The sequence below is a fragment of the Primulina eburnea genome, chromosome 7, assembly GCF_022965805.1.
Source record: "Primulina eburnea isolate SZY01 chromosome 7, ASM2296580v1, whole genome shotgun sequence".
NCBI classification, from domain to species: Eukaryota; Viridiplantae; Streptophyta; class Magnoliopsida; order Lamiales; family Gesneriaceae; genus Primulina; species Primulina eburnea.
The window spans coordinates 10,120,459-10,142,063 of record NC_133107.1 but is presented as its reverse complement, the minus strand read 5'-3'; the positions used below and the strand labels follow the sequence as shown (position 1 = coordinate 10,142,063).

General features: G+C 34.9%; 2 protein-coding genes across 2 annotated transcripts; one reads left to right on the top strand and one right to left on the bottom strand.

Annotated features, from left to right (window-relative positions):
• The first annotated feature begins 6,604 nt into the window (after window positions 1-6,604).
• On the top strand, window positions 6,605-8,189 carry LOC140836129 (clavaminate synthase-like protein At3g21360). Its single transcript, XM_073201537.1, has 3 exons — window positions 6,605-7,044; window positions 7,206-7,459; window positions 7,672-8,189. Exons 1-3 carry the CDS (start codon window positions 6,679-6,681, stop codon window positions 8,015-8,017), a joined length of 966 nt encoding a protein of 321 aa, XP_073057638.1. The 5' UTR covers window positions 6,605-6,678; the 3' UTR covers window positions 8,018-8,189.
• A 289-nt stretch (window positions 8,190-8,478) lies between these two features.
• LOC140837210 (protein decapping 5-like) lies at window positions 8,479-14,733 on the bottom strand. The gene is made up of 8 exons (XM_073203283.1): window positions 14,439-14,733; window positions 13,605-13,705; window positions 12,065-12,136; window positions 11,046-11,990; window positions 10,475-10,537; window positions 9,140-9,340; window positions 8,946-9,056; window positions 8,479-8,873 (listed from the first exon to the last, which is right to left on the bottom strand). Exons 1-8 carry the CDS (start codon window positions 14,608-14,610, stop codon window positions 8,727-8,729), a joined length of 1,812 nt encoding a protein of 603 aa, XP_073059384.1. The 5' UTR covers window positions 14,611-14,733; the 3' UTR covers window positions 8,479-8,726.
• Window positions 14,734-21,605: the final 6,872 nt, after the last annotated feature.

The window sequence follows — 21,605 nt, the reverse complement described above, 5'->3', positions numbered from 1 at the left end:
CATACCAATTCCTTTTGATATTATAATTACCTTATCTAAGGATTTCTTGTGCCTATAAATATGCAATTCATGTAACTCATTTGATCTATTGAATTGGCTTGTTTTGCTTGCTTTTGCTTTGTATTGTCTCTAATTATTATTTTCCATTTATTTATAACAATTAAATCAAAATATAATAACTTTTTTTAGGAGTTATACTTCGTATTAATAATAGATAAAACAATAAAACTATAAGAATCTGTTTTACTCGTGAAACAAGATAATTTAAGTAAGTTTCTTGTAATATGTCTCACAAATATAAGATTGTTGGAACTTTTCAAGTTCGCAATCTTGATTTTGATGTTAACAAAACTTGTTATTGTATTTTTAACATATTTACTCAAGTGTGAAGATTATTAAAACAAGAAGCAAGCCGAAACTAAAATCTGCACAAACTGAATTTCTGGCAAGCTTCGGTATTTTTATGATATCTCTCAACTGCATAATCCAAATAACAATCCGCCAATTAGACTGATTGGAAAACTCAATTTGGAACATGTTGTATATCACGTCAGTTGGGCAAAATCGGATGTTATCATGGTCTAACGGATCGCTCAATTACCGAACTGATCACACGAAAACAACAATCAGTTGTGTTTGAGCAGCCGTAATATTTTTGTCATATCTCTCACCTCGGTTATCGAAACGAAGCGATTCAGTATGCGTTGGAAAGATAAGACAAATATCTACAAATAATTTTAGAAGTCAAAGTCTGAATTGAAGCTTAAGATGTTGATAAATGACGATGAAGCTACTGGTTCTGCACAAACTGAAATCAGCTAGGCTGATTTCAGCACACCAGCTGAAACTGAACCAACTGGACCAGCTGCTGACCTGCTGACCAACCAACTGAACTGAACCAGCAGTTGACCAACTGAACTGAACCAGTTGCTGACCAGTTGAACTGAACGACCAGTTGAGTTGACCAGAGTTGATCAGTTGACCAAAGTTGACCAGTCGGGAAAATTCCCAGCAAGCTGAATTTGACCGTTGCAATCTCGGAAACAGTACAGAAACTTTTCAAACGGTCATATTCTTGTGTCTAACGTATATATAATTGTTGGGGCTTATAAATACAACATACTGAAGATCAAACAAGAGCTTTTGAAGTGGATTCAAAGCATGGGCAGTTAGCATGATTAAATTAGCTAGATTGAGAGCACAAGCCCTTGTGTGAGGATACATTTGAGATGTACACTAGTAAAAGATAAATTCCTCACACACAATCACTCACACACATACAAGAGAGTTGAACTTCAAAGATTAGTTGAGTGAGTCTTGCACAAAGACGTAAAACTTGTTATGTAGTCTTTGCATATGAGACTTAAACAATATGCTGATTGTGAGGTACTGCCTACAATCTTGAGTGCTAGGAGTTCAGTTTAAGCAGTGGAGTAAGTCCTAGCTGAATGGGTTTGTACAAGGTGTTGTATAAATCAAAGTCATCTAGTGGATCCTCCCCAAGGGGAAGAAGGGGTGACGTAGGAGTGTTTGAAATCTCCGAACATCCATAAACAAATTAGTGTCTATTTGTTTATTGCATTTACTTATCATTTCCATAGTTTTAAAGATGCATTGTTGAAGCATTTTATGTCTTCTTCAAATACAAAAATATTGTATACCAAGTGTTTGATAAAATGCTTCAACTGAATACTTTTACTCATTCAACTTGCATATATTTTAAATAATTTACAAAATATTTAATCGGTTTCTACGAAAGATTATTTCGAGTATCTTCCGCTTGGTTTTTAACCAAAGTCGATTTAATTCATCGGTGTTCAATATTTCAAGAACCGGGTTATTGTAGCTCAACAGTGATCCCCTAACCAATCCCAACAATTGGTATCACAGCGGGTTGTTCTTGAAATAACATTGAAACTGATTTTGATATTTAAAATTCGAAATTTCAGATTTTTTACACACATATATATGCAAAATTGAATTTTCGCGCAGCTTGCAGCGACCGTGGGAAAAATGACATATCTCCTTGCTCGAGTGTCCAAACGACAAACAGCTTTTTGCGTTGTAAACTAGACTCATAGAGGTTTAAGCGCTATAAAATTTGCAGCCCTAATTATGCACAAGAAAATACAGTTTATTTGTTGAAGACAGAGCATATGTGCCGCAGCAGAAAATGTGACATGGAGAAAATTGGTTAGTTATCCTTCTTCTTTTATATTTTTCAAAATTTCAAAAATATAGGGGAGAACTCATTAAAATTTTAATGGAGTTATTATTTTTAAATATTGAGGGGGAGAAAATTTTGTTTAAAATATTTTGAAAATATGACTTTTTGATTCACACAAAAAAGGGGGAGAAATATGTTAGTTGAGTTGATTGTTTATCCAAGTTTTGTGATCATCAAAAAGGGGGAGATTGTTGGAACTTTTCAAGTTCGCAATCTTGATTTTGATGTTAACAAAACTTGTTATTGTGTTTCTAACATATTTACTCAAATGTGAAGATTATTAAAACAAGAAGCAAGCCGAAACTAAAATCTGCACAAACTGAATTTCTGGCAAGCTTCGGAATTTTGATGATATCTCTCAACTGCATGATCCAAATGACAATCCGCCAATTGTACTGATAAGAAAACTCAATTTGGAACAAGTTGTATTTCACGTCAGTTGGGCAAAATCGGAGGTTATAATGGTCTAACTGATCGCTCAATTACCGAACTGATCACACGAAAACAACAATAAGTTGTGTTTGAGCAGCTGTCGTATTTTGGTCATATCTCTCAGCTCGGTTATCGAAACGAAGCGATTCAATATGCGTTAGAAGGATAAGACAAAGATCTACAAATCACTTTCAGAAGTCAAAGTCTGAATCGAAGCTTAGGCTGATTTCAGCACACCAGCTGAAACTGAACCAGCTGCTGACCTGCTGACCAACCAACTGAACTGAACCAGCAGTTCACCAACTGAACTGAACCAGTTGCTGACCAGTTGAACTGAACGACCAGTTGAGTTGACCAGAGTTGACCAGTTGACCAGTCGGGAAAATGCTCAGCAAGCTGAATTTGACCGTTGCAATCTTGGAAACAGTACAGAAACTTTTCAAACGGTCATATTCTTGTGTCTAACGTATATATCATTGTTGGGGCTTATAAATACAACATATTGAAGATCAAACAAGAGCTTTTGAAGTGGATTCAAAGCATGGACAGTTAGCATGAATAAATTAGCTAGATTGAGAGCACAAGCCCTTGTGTGAGGATACATTTGAGATGTACACTGTAAAGGATAAATTCCTCACACACAATCACTCACACATATACAAGAGAGTTGAACTTCAAAGATTAGTTGTGTGAGTCTTGCACAAAGACGTAAAACTTGTTATGTAGTCTTTGCATATGAGACATTAAACAATATGCTGATTGTGAGGTACTGCCTACAATCTTGAGTGCTAGGAGTTCAGTTTAGGCAGTGGAGTAAGTCCTAGCTGAATGGGTTTGTACAAGGTGTTGTATAAGTCAAAGTCTTCTAGTGGATCCTCCCCAAGGGGAAGAAGGGGTGACTTAGGAGTGTTTGAAATCTCCGAACATCCATAAACAAATTCGTGTCTATTTGTTTATTACATTTACTTATCATTTCCATAGTTTTAAAGATGCATTGTGGAAGCATTTTATGTCTTCTTCAAATACAAAAATATTGTATACCAAGTGTTTGATAAAATGCTTCGACTGAATACTTTTACTCATTCAACTTGCATATATTTTAAATGTTTTACAAAATATTTAATCGGTTTCTAAGAAGGATTATTTCGAGTATCTTCCGCTTGGTTTTTAACCAAACTCGATTTAATTCATCGGTGTTCGATATTTCAAGAACCGGGCTATTGTAGCTCAACGGTGATCCCCCTAACCGATCCCAACAAAGATAATTTAAGTAAGTTTCTTGTGAGACATAAATCAATGACACGGGTTGACCAAATTCATATTTGAAAAAATATATAATATTTTTTGCATGAAAATAATACTTTTTAATGGATACGTCTCACAAAATTGACTCGTGAAACAGATTCATATGCGTTTTTATCTTAAATTTAAAAAGTATGATATAACAATGATAAATCAATATACGTAGATCACAAAAACTTATGTGAGACATACTTCAACTCGATCCGATTCCTGAAAAATAATATTGTATTACTTTTCACTTTAAGTTTAAATCAGGTTGACATGTCTCACGAAAATAGATCATCGATACCGTCTTACAAGAAAAAAAAAACAACACCAATCTGCAAATAACAAGGAAAAAATATCTAACTCATAATCCAAACAATGTGAATCCTGGACTCGACTGTTGGTTTTAGCCTCTTTAGATTTAGATGTTGTAAACTATGGCCAGAGATTTCATGTACTACTATTTCATTAGATCACATAGGATATCAAACACCCGTGGGTGAGCGGTAAATCCCCAACTACAATGAACTGGCTCCTACACATGTCGTAATTGCACCCAACCTCGCCGCCTGCAACCCTCATGGAGTCGGTAAATGAGCCAAAACATAATCCTAGTATGTAGAACCTCAGTATCGTCCCGGGTCGTAAGGACAATGATGTTCAATTACTACCACAGACTTTTCATCTCGATGAATGATAATCACTTGGAAAGTCTGATGTAGGGTTATTCGGTACAATCATCATATAATTACCGATCTGAATGATTGGACATCTCTATGCCATTACCATGAAATACGGTACACAATATCACAGATGCTAGGCGCAAACTCAAATGGCCTTTATCCTTATTTTAAGCAGCTGAATCAACTATGAACGGATTTAGAATTTACAATGTTTACAAATGATTTTCAATATCGAATTACGATTCATTTGTATTAAAGTATAATCAATGACTTTATCTATGTCGATGCATGGGTATACAGATAGAGTAAAATTAAACCATGAAACGTAAATTCTATTAAAATAAATACTGTTAATTACAACTGATTCGATAAATTCTTTAGCCAACCGTTGAATTATAGGATATCTATTCTAAAAATCGATCCCAGAAACTCGAGTTGAGAGAGATTAGTGAGCCGACAAAGTTTTATAATCTAACATTATTTGATAAACTATGGTACAACTTACTTAATAAGGTTGTGTTTGAATGATTTGAGTTGATATATTTCAAAATTTCGGACTTGTTTAGATAGAAAAAATTCATGAAACTTTCAAATCAACTATATATTAAATTAACATTTTCGACATGCTATCCCTTAATCTAGTGGCAAGAGTGAGACTCGAGATCCAAAAAGTGTTGAGATATATTTTCTCTTTTGTGTCGTTTATTTAGATAGAAATTATTCAAATTCTCGCTTGTGTGAGTTGTTTAAACAAGGAAATCACATGAGATTCTTGGGTTTTATTCCAAAGTATTGATTATTAATTAAGGAAACGAAACAACCAATGTTAATGTTTTCTCAAATTCTTGTCTCCAGTCTTAGCTTGTTCGTTTGTAGGTATGATTGCTTAATTCCTTTGTGTCCTTTACATAAGGGTTAAATTATTTACCTTGTACCACAACATGATTTGTCGTCTATATTTGCTCTTAATCAACTTAAACATATCAATCCGTGTCCGTATTAATTTAGCTTCTTTGAGCAATATTCTATTAGTTGAAATGTAAAATTTCGTTTCGAAATACAGGTTTCTTGTGTCAAAAATACTAATTAGGAGAAAATTTTAAAATATAGATTTTCAAAAATTGCTCTTACCATGATAAATCGACTTTATTTTTCACATTTAGCTTTTTTTTCACCGGAGTCCTAATATGATTCACTACGAAATTTTATTCTAAAAAAATTAGTTTTTGTAACGTTGTTTCTCTTGTTCCACATCCTCCATTGGATACCATAGCATCCTCAAACTTATCCAAATTTTCACAGCTGGCCAGACAGTATATTTCAAACAAGAACAAAAATCTTATATTTTTTAAAAATAAATTAGACAAAAACTTGTGTGAGACGATCTCACGGGTCGTATATTATGAGACGGATATCTTATTTGAGTCATCCATGAAAAATATTACTTTTTATGCTAATAGTATTATTTTTTATTATGAATATCTGTAGGGTTGATCTGTCATTCGTGCGACTATCTCACGAGAAACCTACTCGATAAGTTAAGCCCAAAAATTAAAAAAAAAATTGGGAAACTAATTTCCAACTTCCTCAAAATTCCAATATAATCTTGAAGCACAAGAAATAATTATCAATTTAGTAATTTATTGAAATATTTTATCGGTAATAATAATATATAGATATGAAAAATACAGTGTCTTCATTTGAGGAAGCCACCTTAAAATAATATTTTCAATGAATAAAAGTTAACCAAAAAACCCCATTGAAATTTTAAGGTTACAACAACTATTGTTAACCAAATAAATTAATACACCAAAACATACTAAAAAAAGGGAGAAAAAAAAAAAAAGAAAACAAGTGGCCGAAGCCATGTAACGCTAAGCAAAAATCAACGATATTAACGTTCATTTACCAACTAAACGACATAAAAGGAATCTTGCACTTGCCGAATACCCAAGATTCACCATCCTATAAAACGATACACTCCTCCATCAGTCAGATTAAAATTTATCACATTCTTGCAGAAGAAATCTAGTTAAAAAAAGGGTGGGAATGGAGTTCACTTGCGGGGAATTCAAGGTCGGGAAATGTGAGGGTGAAAAGCTGGTGGATGGTGAAACGATGCCACTGGTGTTGCAGCCTCCGGAGGGCGGTAAGAACGATGTAGAATCGTTGCTCGCGGCGTTGAAAGACAACAAGGAATGGTTTGAGCAGATGATAATCAAGAACAGCGCTGTTCTTTTGAGGGGATTTGATGTGAATAGCGCAGTGGAGTTCAATGATATTGTTGAGGTCTGCGGGTGGGACGATATCCGGTATGTAGGGCCGGCGCCCCGGACGCATATTTACAAGAGGGTTTGGACAGCCAATGAAGGACCTCTGTCGGAGTTCATATACTACCATCATGAAATGGTCTTGGTAAGTATCAGCGTGGAGTCGATAGTATTTTTTGTGTACTAATCACGGATTTTTGAACAAAAAAACTATGCGTAAGCCTACAAAAAAATTTCCGTTCTGTCCCTATTCATGACAAGAAAAAGGTGGGACAATGTAATAGTGTCATTGCCTTGTGTGGACAGATAAAAGAATTTCCAAAAAAGGTGATTCTTTACTGCGAAATACCTCCACCAGAAGGTGGGGAGACGCCTTTTGTGCCTAGTTTTCGAGTCGCGAAGCGTGCGTTGGAGGAGTTTCCAGCAGAGGTGGAGGAATTGGAGAAGAAAGGGCTGAGATATACTTTCACCGCTCTCAGCAAGGACGATACTTCCTCCATGAGAGGTCGCGGTTGGGAAGATGCTTTCGGAACCTCCGATCGTGTGGAAGCAGAGAAAAGGTATGTAACAATATTTGTTTATCTCTATACTTTTCCACCAACTCAAGGGTGAATGCCTGAGCATGTTTGAAATAAGGGCCCAAGCTACTCAAACCAGTCAAAACTGGCTTGACCTATTCGAATTCAAACCGAAACGATTCTTAACCGCTCGACTTGCTTACAAGCTTGCCTCACTCATTCACACTATCCTAACCGCAAATGCAATAATGCAGGGCAAAAGCACTAGGAATGGATATGGAATGGCTACCTAATGGTGGAGTGAAGACCATACTAGGTCCTCGAAATTTGACAAGAGTGTTCGACGGACGAAAAGGGAGACGAATGTGGTTTAACACGTTGGTTGGCATGTACGGGAAAGAGCTGAGCTCAGCTACGATGGCTGACGGAACCGAGATCCCGGAGAAATTCGTGAAGAGATGCGAGGAGATCATTGAAGAGGAAAGTATCCAATTCAAGTGGAAGAAAGGTGATGTTCTGTTCTTAGATAACTATGCGTTGCTCCATGGCAGGAGGCCTGGTCTTCCACCTAGAAAGGTTTTGGTTGCTACTTGCACTTGATGACAAATTATGCCCATTAGTCGGTGTGCTTAATAAGCTGCGTAAGCAAGTTCTTCGCATGGATGGATTATACGATCCATTGCTGAATAAATGGATATGATTATTACGAAATGTAGTTTTCTGAACTAAATTTTCGAGCTTTACTTGAATCTAAAACAGTTCATTTCTCGTACATTCAGCCAACTGGAATCGACTAAATAATTTGACCGCTCAGAAATTGTATTCAATAGACTTTGAGGGATTAAGAAAATTGAAAAATAACACAAAAAATCAGAAACAAAGGATTTTATGTTTTATTTCAATCACCGAGCACCCCAACAAAATTTGAATCAAATAGAATTAAAAAATCTGCCACCACTAAATTAATTAAATAGAATAAAAAATCTGCCACCACAAAAGTAATTGGTTGTCCATAAGAAAAAGAAATAGCGATACGTTGTCTAAACAAAATAAGAACGATATATTTCAAATCCTTCTTTTATTTTAAGAAATTCAGGACATTAGATTTTGACATTAAGCTTCATATGAGACAAAACTGCGAACAAATCTGTCAGTCAATCCAAACCCAAGAAATAAACCAGAGATAGGCGGACATTACATGAAAGTCCTAAATCAATCCTCGCCCCAGTACGGACAAGATTGGCCTTGGCTTTTACCAGACAGTTAATTGCAAGAAAATTGTAGTTTATTGGCCTCAAGTAACATAACACTACACACCTCGACCACGGCCCCTATTAGGATAGCCGTATCCACCGTAACCTCTTCCATGGTAAGAGCCACGGAATTGGCTGCCACCACCACGACCAGGGCCACGGCCTCGACGTCCACCCTGATATCTTGAAAATTCTCCAAACGTCTGCATCGGTGGCAATACATCAGGATATCTTATGGGCTAACTCAATGAGATCTATAGTAAAAGACACAGTACCTCTGTATCTAACTTCATTTGTTCAGAATACCTAGTTCTTCCATGATTAGGGTCATAGGCAAGGGTGTCGCAAGAAAGGGTGTCGAAAAAGTCATCCTTGTTATAAACAGGCTGCAAGAGGAAACATACAGAACTTCAACATGAAAGGGAAGTTCCAAATAAAACAATAAATTATGGAAGGAATAAAAAATTACCTTGGCCTCAATTTTTGGAAAGTCAGCATCATCCTCTTCCTGTAAATCATCATCATAACTTTCGCTTATGTCGCCTTCCTTATCCTTTGATTGGGATTTATTACTTTTTCCCAGATGACCCCAAACTTTGTCCTTTTCGAATTTCTCATTCATCGCCATAAAATCAAAATCTTCGGTGAACTTTGTCACAGGACGTGAAGTCTGCAGAGGAAATCACACTCCATATTCAGGTTAGAAAGAATGTACTTAAAATTCCACGAGACAGCTTGCCACAAAATTTTAATTGAATTTTATTGTTCAATGAAATTTTCTTGATCGAGTCACCGGACAGTTCATGTTTGACATAAAATCGTCTGAAAACTAATCTCACCCACAACTGTATGATTCTAAAACCAGAAGAATGGGTATGGGTAAGGGTGTTCAGTTTGCTTTCTCACTATTTTTGGTTGTGTTGATGTCAAATTGTAACAAAGTGGTTTAGTACAAATGAATGTCTCATAAGAGATGAGATAAAACAGAAAATTATATTCTGAAATAGCGATAAAAAGGAAAAGAGTGGTCGTTTAGGAATTGTACTTCAGAATAATGATTTAACGGTAAAAAAAAATTAGGTTTCAAAAGAAGTAAGAGAGAAATCATTTAAAAATCCAAAGATCAGATTCTCAACAAAATCATGTTCTGAAATAAGTACTCAGTCTGAAAACATAAAAAAGATACATATGCCTAGGCAACAAGATCCCCCACAATGGTTACTCAGGCATCACACTGCCACAATCCAATGAAGGAACTATACTCCAATTATAGACGATTAGACATTGACACAGAGGACGACCAATTCACAGAGGAAAGCAATCAATTTTTCGGCAATAAACTTGCATATAATGATGGTACTTCCAAGCTGTTTCTAAATAATATCCTTCATTAATCACATGGAAAAATTCCGAGCAAAGAAACCTTGAAAACGTATGCACCATCCAAGTCAGTACGATGGTCCCAGTACTTCAACATAATGGGCATTAGTTAAAAAACAATGGCATGGTTCTGAGACGAATAACAGGTAATGACTTAGCGGGTTCTGATACGAATAACAGGTAATGACTTAGCGGATTCTTAAGTGCAGAAAGAAAATGGCATGTCAAATTAAAATGTAAATGCTACAACCTAATGAACTGTTGCTATCATATCGAGACACAACAATACATAATAGCAGTTATATAACAATAAAGTAGTTGTGAAAGATATATCAAAGGTCGATCTAGTTTCTATTTGATAAATAGTGTGAATACGTAATGATCCATGCAGAAATCCATGACCTTCATACATGTAATTCCTTACCCCATATCCTCTTCCTCCACGTCCTCTGTAATTGTTACGCATGACATAAGTAGCTCCATTTGGCTAAAAGGGACAAGATAAATACACCATCAGTTCTCCAACTAACTAACAGAAAATTTGCAAACTGTACCAAGAGCTGTAATGTTGCATTGAAAAATAAGAAAGCAGAGAATACGAAGGAAACGGTTATTTAACACTTCAACCAAACAAATGGGACCTCAAAGAAGAGCATAAGTAAATATGATGGAACTTGGAACGAACAAAGCATTAAGTCAACTGCAACATTACATTAGGCTCAACTGCAACATTACATTAGGCTCAAGTCAACTGCAATCTCATTCTCAAATATGATTACCCAAGAAATGAATAGCCCATAAAAGCTACATTATAATTCCATCAAGCTCAATCAGGTCATTCAATCACAAAATATTCATGGAAATATGTATTTTCAGGAAGGGATGCGTCTACGGCTTACAATCCATAACATTAATGTAAACAGATGAAGTCCCCAACATAAATAATAAGAATGCAATCAAGAGGGTCATTTTCATAAAATAACAGAGTAAAAAACCTTATGACCACGTGCATTTGGAGGTAATGGTAATAGTGGTGGTTGAGAATCCTTTGCTACTGGATTTGATAGTTCAGAAGGTGGCCTTGGAGACACTTGAACTACTTCCACATCCTTCTGAACAGTTTGTAAAGGTTGATGTGACGCCGCAGTAGCTGGTCCTGATTGCAGCAGTTGCCCCGGGGTAACAAGTGATGGCATTCGCGTTTCAGAAAGAACAGAAACAGATGTACCAGCAATTGATGTTACAGGTTGAGATATGGCCAGCTGTTGCACAGATGTCAAATTAATTGTTGCACTAGGTTTGGTAGCAACTAAAGGTACACCTGCAGTTTCAGGAGCTGGAACAGACAGTGGAGCTAAAGATGGTACGGTAGAGCTTGGCGTTGAAGTAGAGAGAGAGGATATGGAAGCCTTTCCTTGTAGTGGTTTCACGGTTGTGTCAGATGCAAGGGACATAGGCTGCAGAAGAGGAATATTGAAAGACAAAGTTGAGGCAGGAAAGGAGGTAGAGGTTAAACTATTAGAAGTTCCAGAACTGGGACCCAAAGAAGAAAGATAATCTGGTAAAGGAGTAGAACCAGACAAGTTTGCTGCTGGCATGGCTGAAGATGAGTTAAAACCCGAAAATTGCATCTGTTGCATGGAAGGAGGAATTGACAATCCAGGAGGTGGTCGAAGCAATGATTGCTGAGGTAATTGAGGAAGCCCGCCAGGAGCGCCATAGAATCCTTGCCAATACATTGGCATAGGTGGGCCACTATTATTTCCATTCGGAGAAGGGGACCAAGAATTCATGTTTGCCACAGGTTGATACAAAGGCATACCACTTTGGAAAGCTGATCCAGGTAGTCCCATTTGTGCGGAATGGGCACCAGGATCTGATGATGACCCAATTAGAGGAGGCAAACTTGTGGGTGTGGATGTTGGATGAGAATAGTGAGACTGCACTAGCAAATAGACAAATCAAAATCACAGTCCACGGCATATTATTATTACTGCAATTAGATATTTCTTACCTGAATAATTGCAGGATCATTGTTTATGGGTGGTGCAGCTGGAACTGGTGGAGAGGATTTCACCTGTAAATCCTGCGGAAGGCAGTAGCTATGGTTGAAGTTACAGTATTAAAAAACTATATGCAGATATACAACACCTAGATAGAAGCCAAAAGAAAAAAGTAAATTAATCATGCTTTTAAGTTTTAACAACGAAACCGATTATAAGTGTTAAGGTTAAAATTGTGGAGTGTGAGAAAGCCTATGAAACCGTTACGGTGAAGAGGTATGCAATATGTTGCAAGGATACAGGTACGAGTATCGTATCGAATACGATACGGATACGGCGACACGTCAAATTTTGAAAATATAAGACACGATATGGCTAGGATACGACAATCATTAAAATATATATAAATATTATATATATTATATTTATAGAAATTTAGTATTAAAAAATAAAAATTATGGAGATAGATGTAATATTTCATTAATCATAATATCTTAAGTACAAAATATTAAATGCAAAATCAATCTTAAACAAGTAAAAAGAAATCAAACATCCATATCGGTTTAATGAGAGACGCTTGAGCAGAAATGGAATGAAAGAGATGGACAGATATATTTAGGGATTTAAAAGCCCAGCCCAATTTATTTTAAATTATTTTTCTTTAGCCCCTAGAAATTTTAGTTTTTTTAATTAACCCCTAAATTTTTTAAATATTTGCAATTTTGCCCAAACATATCCGAAAAACGTATCCACGCCGTATCCATGCCGTGTCCTGGCCGTGTCCAAAACGTATCCGTCTGGTCAACCCTAAACAAAGTCAATGATATGGATTTTGAGGTATCCGACACGGGTATCCGCGTGTCGTATCCGTATCCGATACTTCAAAAAAAAATTTGTAGGGTATCCGTGCTACATAGGGTATGCATAATAGCCAGATTTCGATGCGGCCCTTGTCAATATCATATGTGCAATACAATCCACTACAGCTTGCACAACTCCCACTTCCATATCCCGCAGAAGAATAGGATAAAAGCAGAAGAGTGCATAATTACATGCTAGGTACATTAGCACAGGCCCAACCAAAACTAACTGACTGGTCGGGCTTAAATATATCTTTATCAGAGTTCTACAAAGCGACAGGCGGGCGGCTGGCGGTTTTTTTAGAATTAATTTTTTTAATCTTTAGTAGCATTATATATAAATTATTTATTTTATTTTATTATATTATATCATTATTTGATGTAGGCGGAGAGAACATGATTCATAAAAAAAATAAGATGAAGTTTTTTATTTTAGGATATTAAATCATTGTTTAAATAGACTCAATATCATCACATGATTCTCCTCTTCTTCAGATGCAAAATCGTCTCCATGAAATTTCTCACATGAAATTTGGTGTGTTAGTGCAAGATAACAAATCACATTTCTTATTAGACTTTCATTTAGGGCCTATAAAAAATTACCTTTCATTTTTTTAATTGAATTTTTAATTTACATTAAAATGTAACAATTCAAGACAAGCAACAAACCCCATACATTTCCAATAAATACCTTAATATCGCTTCCTCTGAACAGTATGTATTCGTAAATTTTATCGCTGGGAGGAACTTGCGGACCATCCTTTTTTCGTCCTTCTGTTCCAAATGATCTCACTGCCACATGATAATTGTAAAGCAATAGTTAGTTTTCACCCATGATTAACAGTGATCAGAATCCAAAACCAATCAGTATAATCATTAGGACGCTTTAAACTTATCAGTCATCAAATCAAATCACAAGCATCTAATAAGAGTATGCATAATTAACAGTGCTCACAATCCAAAACCAATCAGTATGATAACTAGATGCTTTAAACAGTCATCAAATCAAATAATTAGTAACAAATACGATGCGTTATAAAACTTCAGATTATTGTTTTGGATCATCATGACTAACAAAATGTAGTGTGAACTTAACACATTGAAATTCACCAAATCATAAAAATTTCAACAGATTGCAAGGAATGCGAAACCCATTTAATATAATAGAGTTCAAATTCTTTTCGACAGCGCTTCAAATCATTAATACAATCCATTCATGATTGTTTAGATAGGGCAATAAGAAAAGTACTACGCTATAAAAAGTAACAAAAACGCCACAAGAAAAGGAAAACGATAAGTTTAATTTCTGCCAAATGAAAAATTATGAACCGACACCTAACAGAAATTCTACCATTCAGCAAGACAAAAGTTTAAACAACACAATGAACAGCACAATTACTGAAAGCAACGGACGAAACAAATCAAAAAGCCCATTAATTCTAGAAAAAAAAAATATACATGAAACAAAACACAAATAATCATAAAATAATAATAAAAATAAGTCTACTAACACTAATTTTCTCACCGTTGCGCAAGCCGATGCTGGATTCTTCGGTGTTAATACTGTACAATACACCTTCATACCTAATTTCACTTTTCGAGGTCAAACTTATCAAGCTGCCAACATACGAGTCCGCCGATGCTCCGCCCCCGCCAGATCTACTACTCGACGCTGCCGTGGAACTGTCGGCCGCCATCTTCTACTTTTTCTGTCAATTACCGAATACAAACCTACCGGTTAAATCTGTATCTGCGACGTAATGAGAAGAGTGAATAATGACTCTGATGGATAACATTAGGGTTCCCGTTCTCTAATAGTGTAACAAATTTTTATTTAATCTTATGTTTTATTTTAAAAAATTTATTTAAATTTTAACAAAATAGATTTAGCTATATTAAAAAAATAAATTATTGAGTCGATAAACTTTTCTTTCAAAAAAAAAAAAAGTTGATAAACTTTTATGAGTATGATTGTGTTTCGTTGGTCGAAGTCCCATGATTTGTCTAAGTTAATAAAGTACGTAACATTTGGTCAATGATCAAAAGTTTGATTATTTATAATAACAACTTTCAGACAAACTTGTCACACAAGACTTAAGTGCCGCTGAAATAATCGACTAAAATATGATAATTACAAAATATACAAAATATTTTTAATATACCAAGTGATAGATAGATTGAAAATAAAATTATATTATTGGAAATAATTTGTAGGTAAAATAGTAAGGAAAAATAAATATAAAATAAAATAAATTAGTTGTTGGAATAAGTGTGTATGAGTAAGAGTAGCACTAGAATGAGTGACCTCTTGAGAAGTTCTTGTGCGTCAAATTGCTGATGTTACGTCGCTTGATCTGATTGGCTATGTTGGCTGTAAAAAAATGATATCAGATCTTACAGATTGGCTAGGTTGATCTAATATTAGAGTCAGCAGTATGGAAAGGGCAAGACTGGTATATAAGGGATATGAGACAAAACCAGCAGATAGACATGCACTTATCCAGACTCATAGGACCTAACAGCTCGATACATTACATCAAAATAAGTGTACTATGCACTGTTACATATATAAGAAAATAAAATTGCATTTTTTTAATAGCTATAGTTTTTGGCCTAGTGATAAATGTTTGCTCCTAACATCATATTATTTTTTTGTACAATTAAAATGATTAGAAGTTCAATTAAATGAATACAGGCCTCGAATGAGATGATCGTAACTCTTGTATCTGTTTTGCGATTCGATTGGTATATTGTAGCTAGATAACATAACGACGTGAATATGTATCTGATTAAAAATATTATTTTCAATATATAACAAAATTATCATTTTTTAAAATTCTCAAACTGTGTTTTTATAATAAAAAATCATTAATTATGTTAAAAAAAATAAATAACTTTTATGTTCTTATGAATTAGACTCTTATATTTTAAGAGGTCGGGGTAGGAATCAAGAGTAACATGAATCAGGTATGTTTGAAACATATACTCCTGCCATTAATTCATAAATTTCAATGATCCATGTAGGTTTTGAAATTAATACTTTGAACACATTCATATAATAAACTGGTCAAGTTTAACAAATATACGAGTTAAAACTTAAACATCACTAACTGTAATGCTTAATAACATTCCGAAGTATACTAAAATAGGCTGTTGAAATCTGTTGGAGCATTAATGGAAGCTTGCTATGCGAATATTGTGCATAGAAATTTTGGGGTGACTTTTGTTTCAGATTTGTGTAAACGTTCTTCAGAATTTTGTGTGTTTTTTATAGAGATGAATTATGAATACTCACAATGGAATTAACTCCTTATTTATTGACAATTATCTACCATAAATCCTCATTATAGTACATCGGTTACGTTTGCCTGGCTACTGATATCTCTGCTGGCTGTAAGCTTGGCTAAAGTTGTCGATTGCCCTGTTAAAGGCTGCTGATTGAAGTGCTGAATGTTACTGGCTACAAACTTTGTTGGCCGGCAGCTCTGCTAGAATTCTGATATCACACAATAAGGCCTTCGATTTTTCATGAAAATTAGACAATCCATGTAACGAGGATAAATTAAATGAATGCGTGTGGTGGTGTCCTAATGTGAAATAAGGGAATTAAAATTGATTAGTTCGTATGAAATGTCACTTTCCAGATGTGTAAAATAGCTTCATATAGAGGATTTCTCACACGAGCGACCGCGTAGGAGCAACCAACGGCCTTTTAAAATTTTCTTTAAATACATCTTAAATTAAAATCAATGCTCTAATAGATATTGAGATGTGGTTTTTCGCCTAGTCGGTCATTAGCCTTTGTTGTGGTTGTCCACGAGTTTGTATGTGCACATAAGTCATTACCTCGCAACACCACCATGAAAATCATCTCCATCCTTCTCCGTTTTCTGCTTCGCTGCAATTTTCTTTGTTCCACGATCCTTTCTACGATGTAAAGTCGCGTAAAGTTTAGATACTTTCAGTTCATCCGTGTAGTATTTTTGCACATCGGCACTACAGGTTTTGGAAAAAAATTCCAATTATAATATATCATGTAAGAAAACTATTACGAATTTCTCATATCGAATATTAAAACTAACGTACAATAACTTATAATTATAAGAATGTTATATCGCTAATAGAAAAGCATTTAGGTTGAAACCTCTTTTGGTTTATACCATAACTTTGATGTTCTAATTGAGAGTCATGGTTGCAGAAAGGACGACCTAGAAAAGAGTTATCATCAGATCAATGTTGACAAAAAGTTACAAGATGGATTAAAGTACATGATGTATGAACTGAATACTGAAAGATGTGTAAAGCCTTGTAGAGTAGGTCATCGCGAACATCAGCTTCTCAAGGAGGCAACAATGTTACAAATATCACACATCGAATATTAAAATTAATAAACATTAGCTTATAAATACATAAAGATTATATCACACAATAAACAAGTCTTTTAAAATAATACATACTCTTGAGTTTATAACCTAACAAAAACATAGGTGTTGGGATCGGGAAAAGGTTTAGAGGTGGATGAATAAACTCTTTAAAAATATTGCCTTTAAAATTTCTTTTCAACCGTTTTTAGGTGGTTGAAAGATTTTCTCAAACGGTTAGAAATATGAACCACTTGAAAAGTGCGGAAGACAGTTCAATATTTCTAATGATAGTTTCAACTGGTTGGCAATCTAATCAACAAGATATGGTTTGAAATGTAAATGCTTGCGAAAAGTAAGGGCAAGAGAATTTTATGGATGTTCGAGGAAGACACTCCTACGTCACTTCTTCTTCTTCTGTAGGAAGGATTCCACTAAAAGACTTTGACTTTACAAAACTCTTTTCTACAGCCTATTTCAATCATGACTTATCACACTGTCTGTTTTGGAATCTTAGTGATCACTTTACACTTTTGGATTTTAAGAACCATCAGTTCACGCGACACCACTATTAATCAAATAACCAAAGGTTATTGATGTAAGTAAAACAATCTGTTTTAATAGCACGAAAATGATCCTTGAATGATATGGTAACTTTCTATTGAGTGCGTGCTTGATGAGTTATGAGATATTTGATATCTGATTGCGCTCAAATTCTTTAAGTATGCAGGCTTGAAGATAATCATATTGTTGAAAACTTGATGATTATGTATCGCATTGTTGTTTTTCTTTTGCATACTTCCAGCTCTTCTTATATAAGTTGTCATTCCAACGGTCGAAAAGAGATGAGTGACGTTAATATATAACCTTGCAATGATGTGTTACTATCAGCTTTACATACATTAAATGTTCTTCAGCAATGCATTTAATGTTCTCTTTGCTAGTACAGCTTTGAATCTCGTTCCTTGAAGAGCTACTATTGAGTATTCTTTTTTGACAACTGTTTTTACCATCAAAACTTGTAGGATATAAATAATCTTTCTTCTCCGAGATAGTGACATAAATTTAGATCAATAACAGGACTGGTGCAAAAAATTGTTGACTTATAGCGGTGCAAAACCATTTGAATGTTCTGAACCAGTCAGAGGATGCTTTCATTAAGTGAGCAACAAATGACTCGACATAAAGTCTTCGAACAGCCGGTTGGGAAGATTGAACTTCTTTTGCTTCAAACGGTTGAAAGGTTAGCGGTCTGAAATTCAATCGGTTAAAGACTAACAGGTTGAAAGATAAGATGGTTGAGCTGGTTCCTATTATACACAAAATATTGCAAATGTTTCCTGAGTCAGTTAAGTGTTGTTTTGATTTTGTCGATCACCAAAACTCTTAGGTAATTTCCTTAACAATAGAGATTTTATTTGACGAAGTACTTTAACATCAATTCATTTTTATAGAAATATCATTTCTTATGTTATTTCAAGAAAATTTGATATGAGGGTTCTTGTTTGGAATGGTGATCGGACGGAAACGATAAATAAAGCTTAATTAAACCACTTAAAAATATGGCTAATTAAAATATTTAACAAGTAATCACCATTTTATAAAAAAGAAAATTTTATCGTACATATTTATAAAATAATTGAGTGATATTCTATCATATCTAATAAATGTCCTCACTAAGAGTACGATCGAACTATAATAATATAAGGTCCAAAATGCGATAACATAACTCAACTGTATGCAAATCTAGGAAAAATAGAAAATAATTAAATAAATTATTTTAATTACATTAATTGAATGTGATAAGGATGTGTTTACATGTTTAAAATAAAATTTTATATTAGAATGCATAAAAACTGTGTTATATAGGTTATTCGAGACGCGATCGAGGAACATAGACGGGGATTGTAAAGAGAAAATATTTTTATTAAATGATTAATTATTTAATATATGATATATTTTAAATGGTAATTTCGAAAATGATGCTTTTTGAGGTGTTTTTACATGTCGAGTCGTATTTTAAACTGGTAATCGATTTTTGACGAAGATAGGGACTTTTGGGGAACTCAGTTGGTATTTTCAAAAACTTCCCTAAACAAAATATTTTAATTACTATCTAATAAGCCTATTAAGTTATTGGGCCTAAACCTGTGCCAAGTATTTTATGTATCAAATAAGCTCTAAAATCCTAACCTATACACTCAAAACACACGCACACAAGCCTCAAAAGCGCTAGGGACTCTTCCTCCCAGACACAGCCACGCACACAGCATGTTTTCCAAGGAAATCACGTGGACTTTGAAGGAAATTCAGCAAGCTTCCTCCCCTGTCTCGCCGCCAACGTTCCTCGCATCTCAAATTGTTGTTCGAGCCTACAATACGCAAAGACAAGCATTAATATTCCTTCACTCATCTTTCATACCATATTATATGTATTGATACAATGTTTGCATGAAAAATATGATGCATTATCAAATATTCTTGCTTTTATGACAAAACTAGAGTTTTCATCTTTTAAAACGCTTGCTTATGATGCACAAAGGAACTGTCACGGTAGGGCTATGTGAAGGGACGTTTTTCCACATGTTTAAGGGTCCTTAGGTTTTCACATATTTAAGGGTCCTTAGGTGCATGTTTAAGGGTTGGACAAGATAGGGTGACATGATGAAAGAAAATTGGGTTTGCATGGGACTAGGTTTCAAACTTGGGTTCTAGGAGAGCACGGCTGTGGTCTACTATTTGGGATGGGTTAAAGGGTCCTAAGAGAGTCTAGTCATGGTCCTAGAAGGGCTGTGCAGGGGCTAGAATGGGAGGCTGAAGGTTGTTATCCGTTTGGGTCGCGTATGGCTTCAAGGGCAGGAGTTTGAGGGCTGGCCTTGTAGGGGCTGCAGAAGCTGGTCCAGTAGAGTCATAAGGCCTCGTTCAAGGTCCTAGGAGGGTGCTAGAGTCTGGTTGGGTCAGCCATGAGCTAGGGTCGAAGGGAATGAGCGTGTTTTTAAGCTAGGGTTTGAATAAGATATAGTAGAATTTCAGCAGCTGGTCTAGATTGTTCAAGGGTTTAATTGGCTTGATTTGGTTTGCATAGGGTATGTTTAGGTGTTAATAACCTATGGTTCAATTTTTGTAAGGTTTGGTTAAGTTTCGAATCAATTCATGCTAAAATCAATACAAGGGTTTAAATTTTAAAACGAATCGGGATATTAGTCGAGGAGCATAAGTTTACGTTTAGGAAATATTTATGGGTGTACTATAAGATGTTATTTTTAGTTTGAATGGATTCGGTAGCCGTTTTAATGTCCAAGGGTAAATTGGGAAAGTTAGGGTTTCAGGGGACAAAATGATCATTTTACATCTGAAAAATGTTAGACGTCTTGGCAGTGACCTGAATGCCGTAATGAATGTTAACATGTTTATGGAATTTTATGATGAAACGTTAATGCTAAAAGACATGTTTTATGTTTGGTTTAAAAAGAAAAATGATATATGTGCATGAATTTTTATAAATGATGAAATGATGAAGGAGGTGACTTGATTTTGACTAATACGATGTTATGATGATTATGATAATATGTTGTTATGTAAGGCAAGGCTCAGTTGACGGGTGAGAATGTCGTTGATGTCCACACTGCCTCGTACCATGGTTATACGTAGATGGGTCCATCGACCTACACTTGATACAAAAGTCACAATTAACGATCAGAATTCAATAAAAGAAAAACATATTTTATTAAAAGTATCTTTCACTGTTGCTTGTGAAAGTATATATATTACTTGTTATCATGATTAAGGTCTGCTGAGTCAATAGACTCACTAGGTGTGATTGATGCAGGTGAGCATGATATTGTTGATGATGGGGGGCTTGATGGTTGAACAACTGGACCGATGGTGCACATAATCCGAAGAAATTTGCTAGTTTTTCCGCACTTATATGATTAAGATTACTTTTAAAAAATTTATTACTTTATTCTTTTGAGTGGTTTGGGAAGATTTAAGAGTTCATGCTTTATTTTGAAAAATTCTAATGTCGAAAGTTTTAATAAATTTTTTTAGAACATTTTAAAAAAAATGAGTAGTAAACGTTTCAGTTAGTATTAGAGCAATGTTCTTGCAAAGGGTTGTGTCACCGCCAGTTCAGGAAAGATCAGCCGTCAAGCCTCAAGTTTATAAGTTAAATTTCTTTAAATGATTTTTATGATTGTACCCGCACGTTTACATGGGGTTTATATGCTTAAGTTACATGTTTAAATGCTTTTTGAAGTTAACGGATATTTATGCTTAAAGTTGCTCAAAAAGGGTTTTTTTATATGCTGCATGATTAGAAGCTTAGATTC

What these genes read in the sequence shown, in the direction of transcription:
- LOC140836129 (XM_073201537.1), top strand. Translation starts at nt 6,679, where the DNA reads ATGGAGTTCACTTGCGGGGAATTCAAGGTCGGGAAATGTGAGGGTGAA. An exon ending in ACCATCATGAAATGGTCTTG is followed by an intron (nt 7,045 to 7,205) that starts GTAAGTATCAGC and finishes TTGTGTGGACAG; the next exon opens with ATAAAAGAATTTCCAAAAAA. An exon ending in CGTGTGGAAGCAGAGAAAAG is followed by an intron (nt 7,460 to 7,671) that starts GTATGTAACAAT and finishes GCAATAATGCAG; the next exon opens with GGCAAAAGCACTAGGAATGG.
- LOC140837210 (XM_073203283.1), bottom strand. Translation starts at nt 14,610, where the DNA reads ATGGCGGCCGACAGTTCCACGGCAGCGTCGAGTAGTAGATCTGGCGGG. An exon ending in TCAGAGGAAGCGATATTAAG is followed by an intron (nt 12,137 to 13,604) that starts GTATTTATTGGA and finishes TGCCTTCCGCAG; the next exon opens with GATTTACAGGTGAAATCCTC. An exon ending in AAATGAAGTTAGATACAGAG is followed by an intron (nt 8,874 to 8,945) that starts GTACTGTGTCTT and finishes CCACCGATGCAG; the next exon opens with ACGTTTGGAGAATTTTCAAG.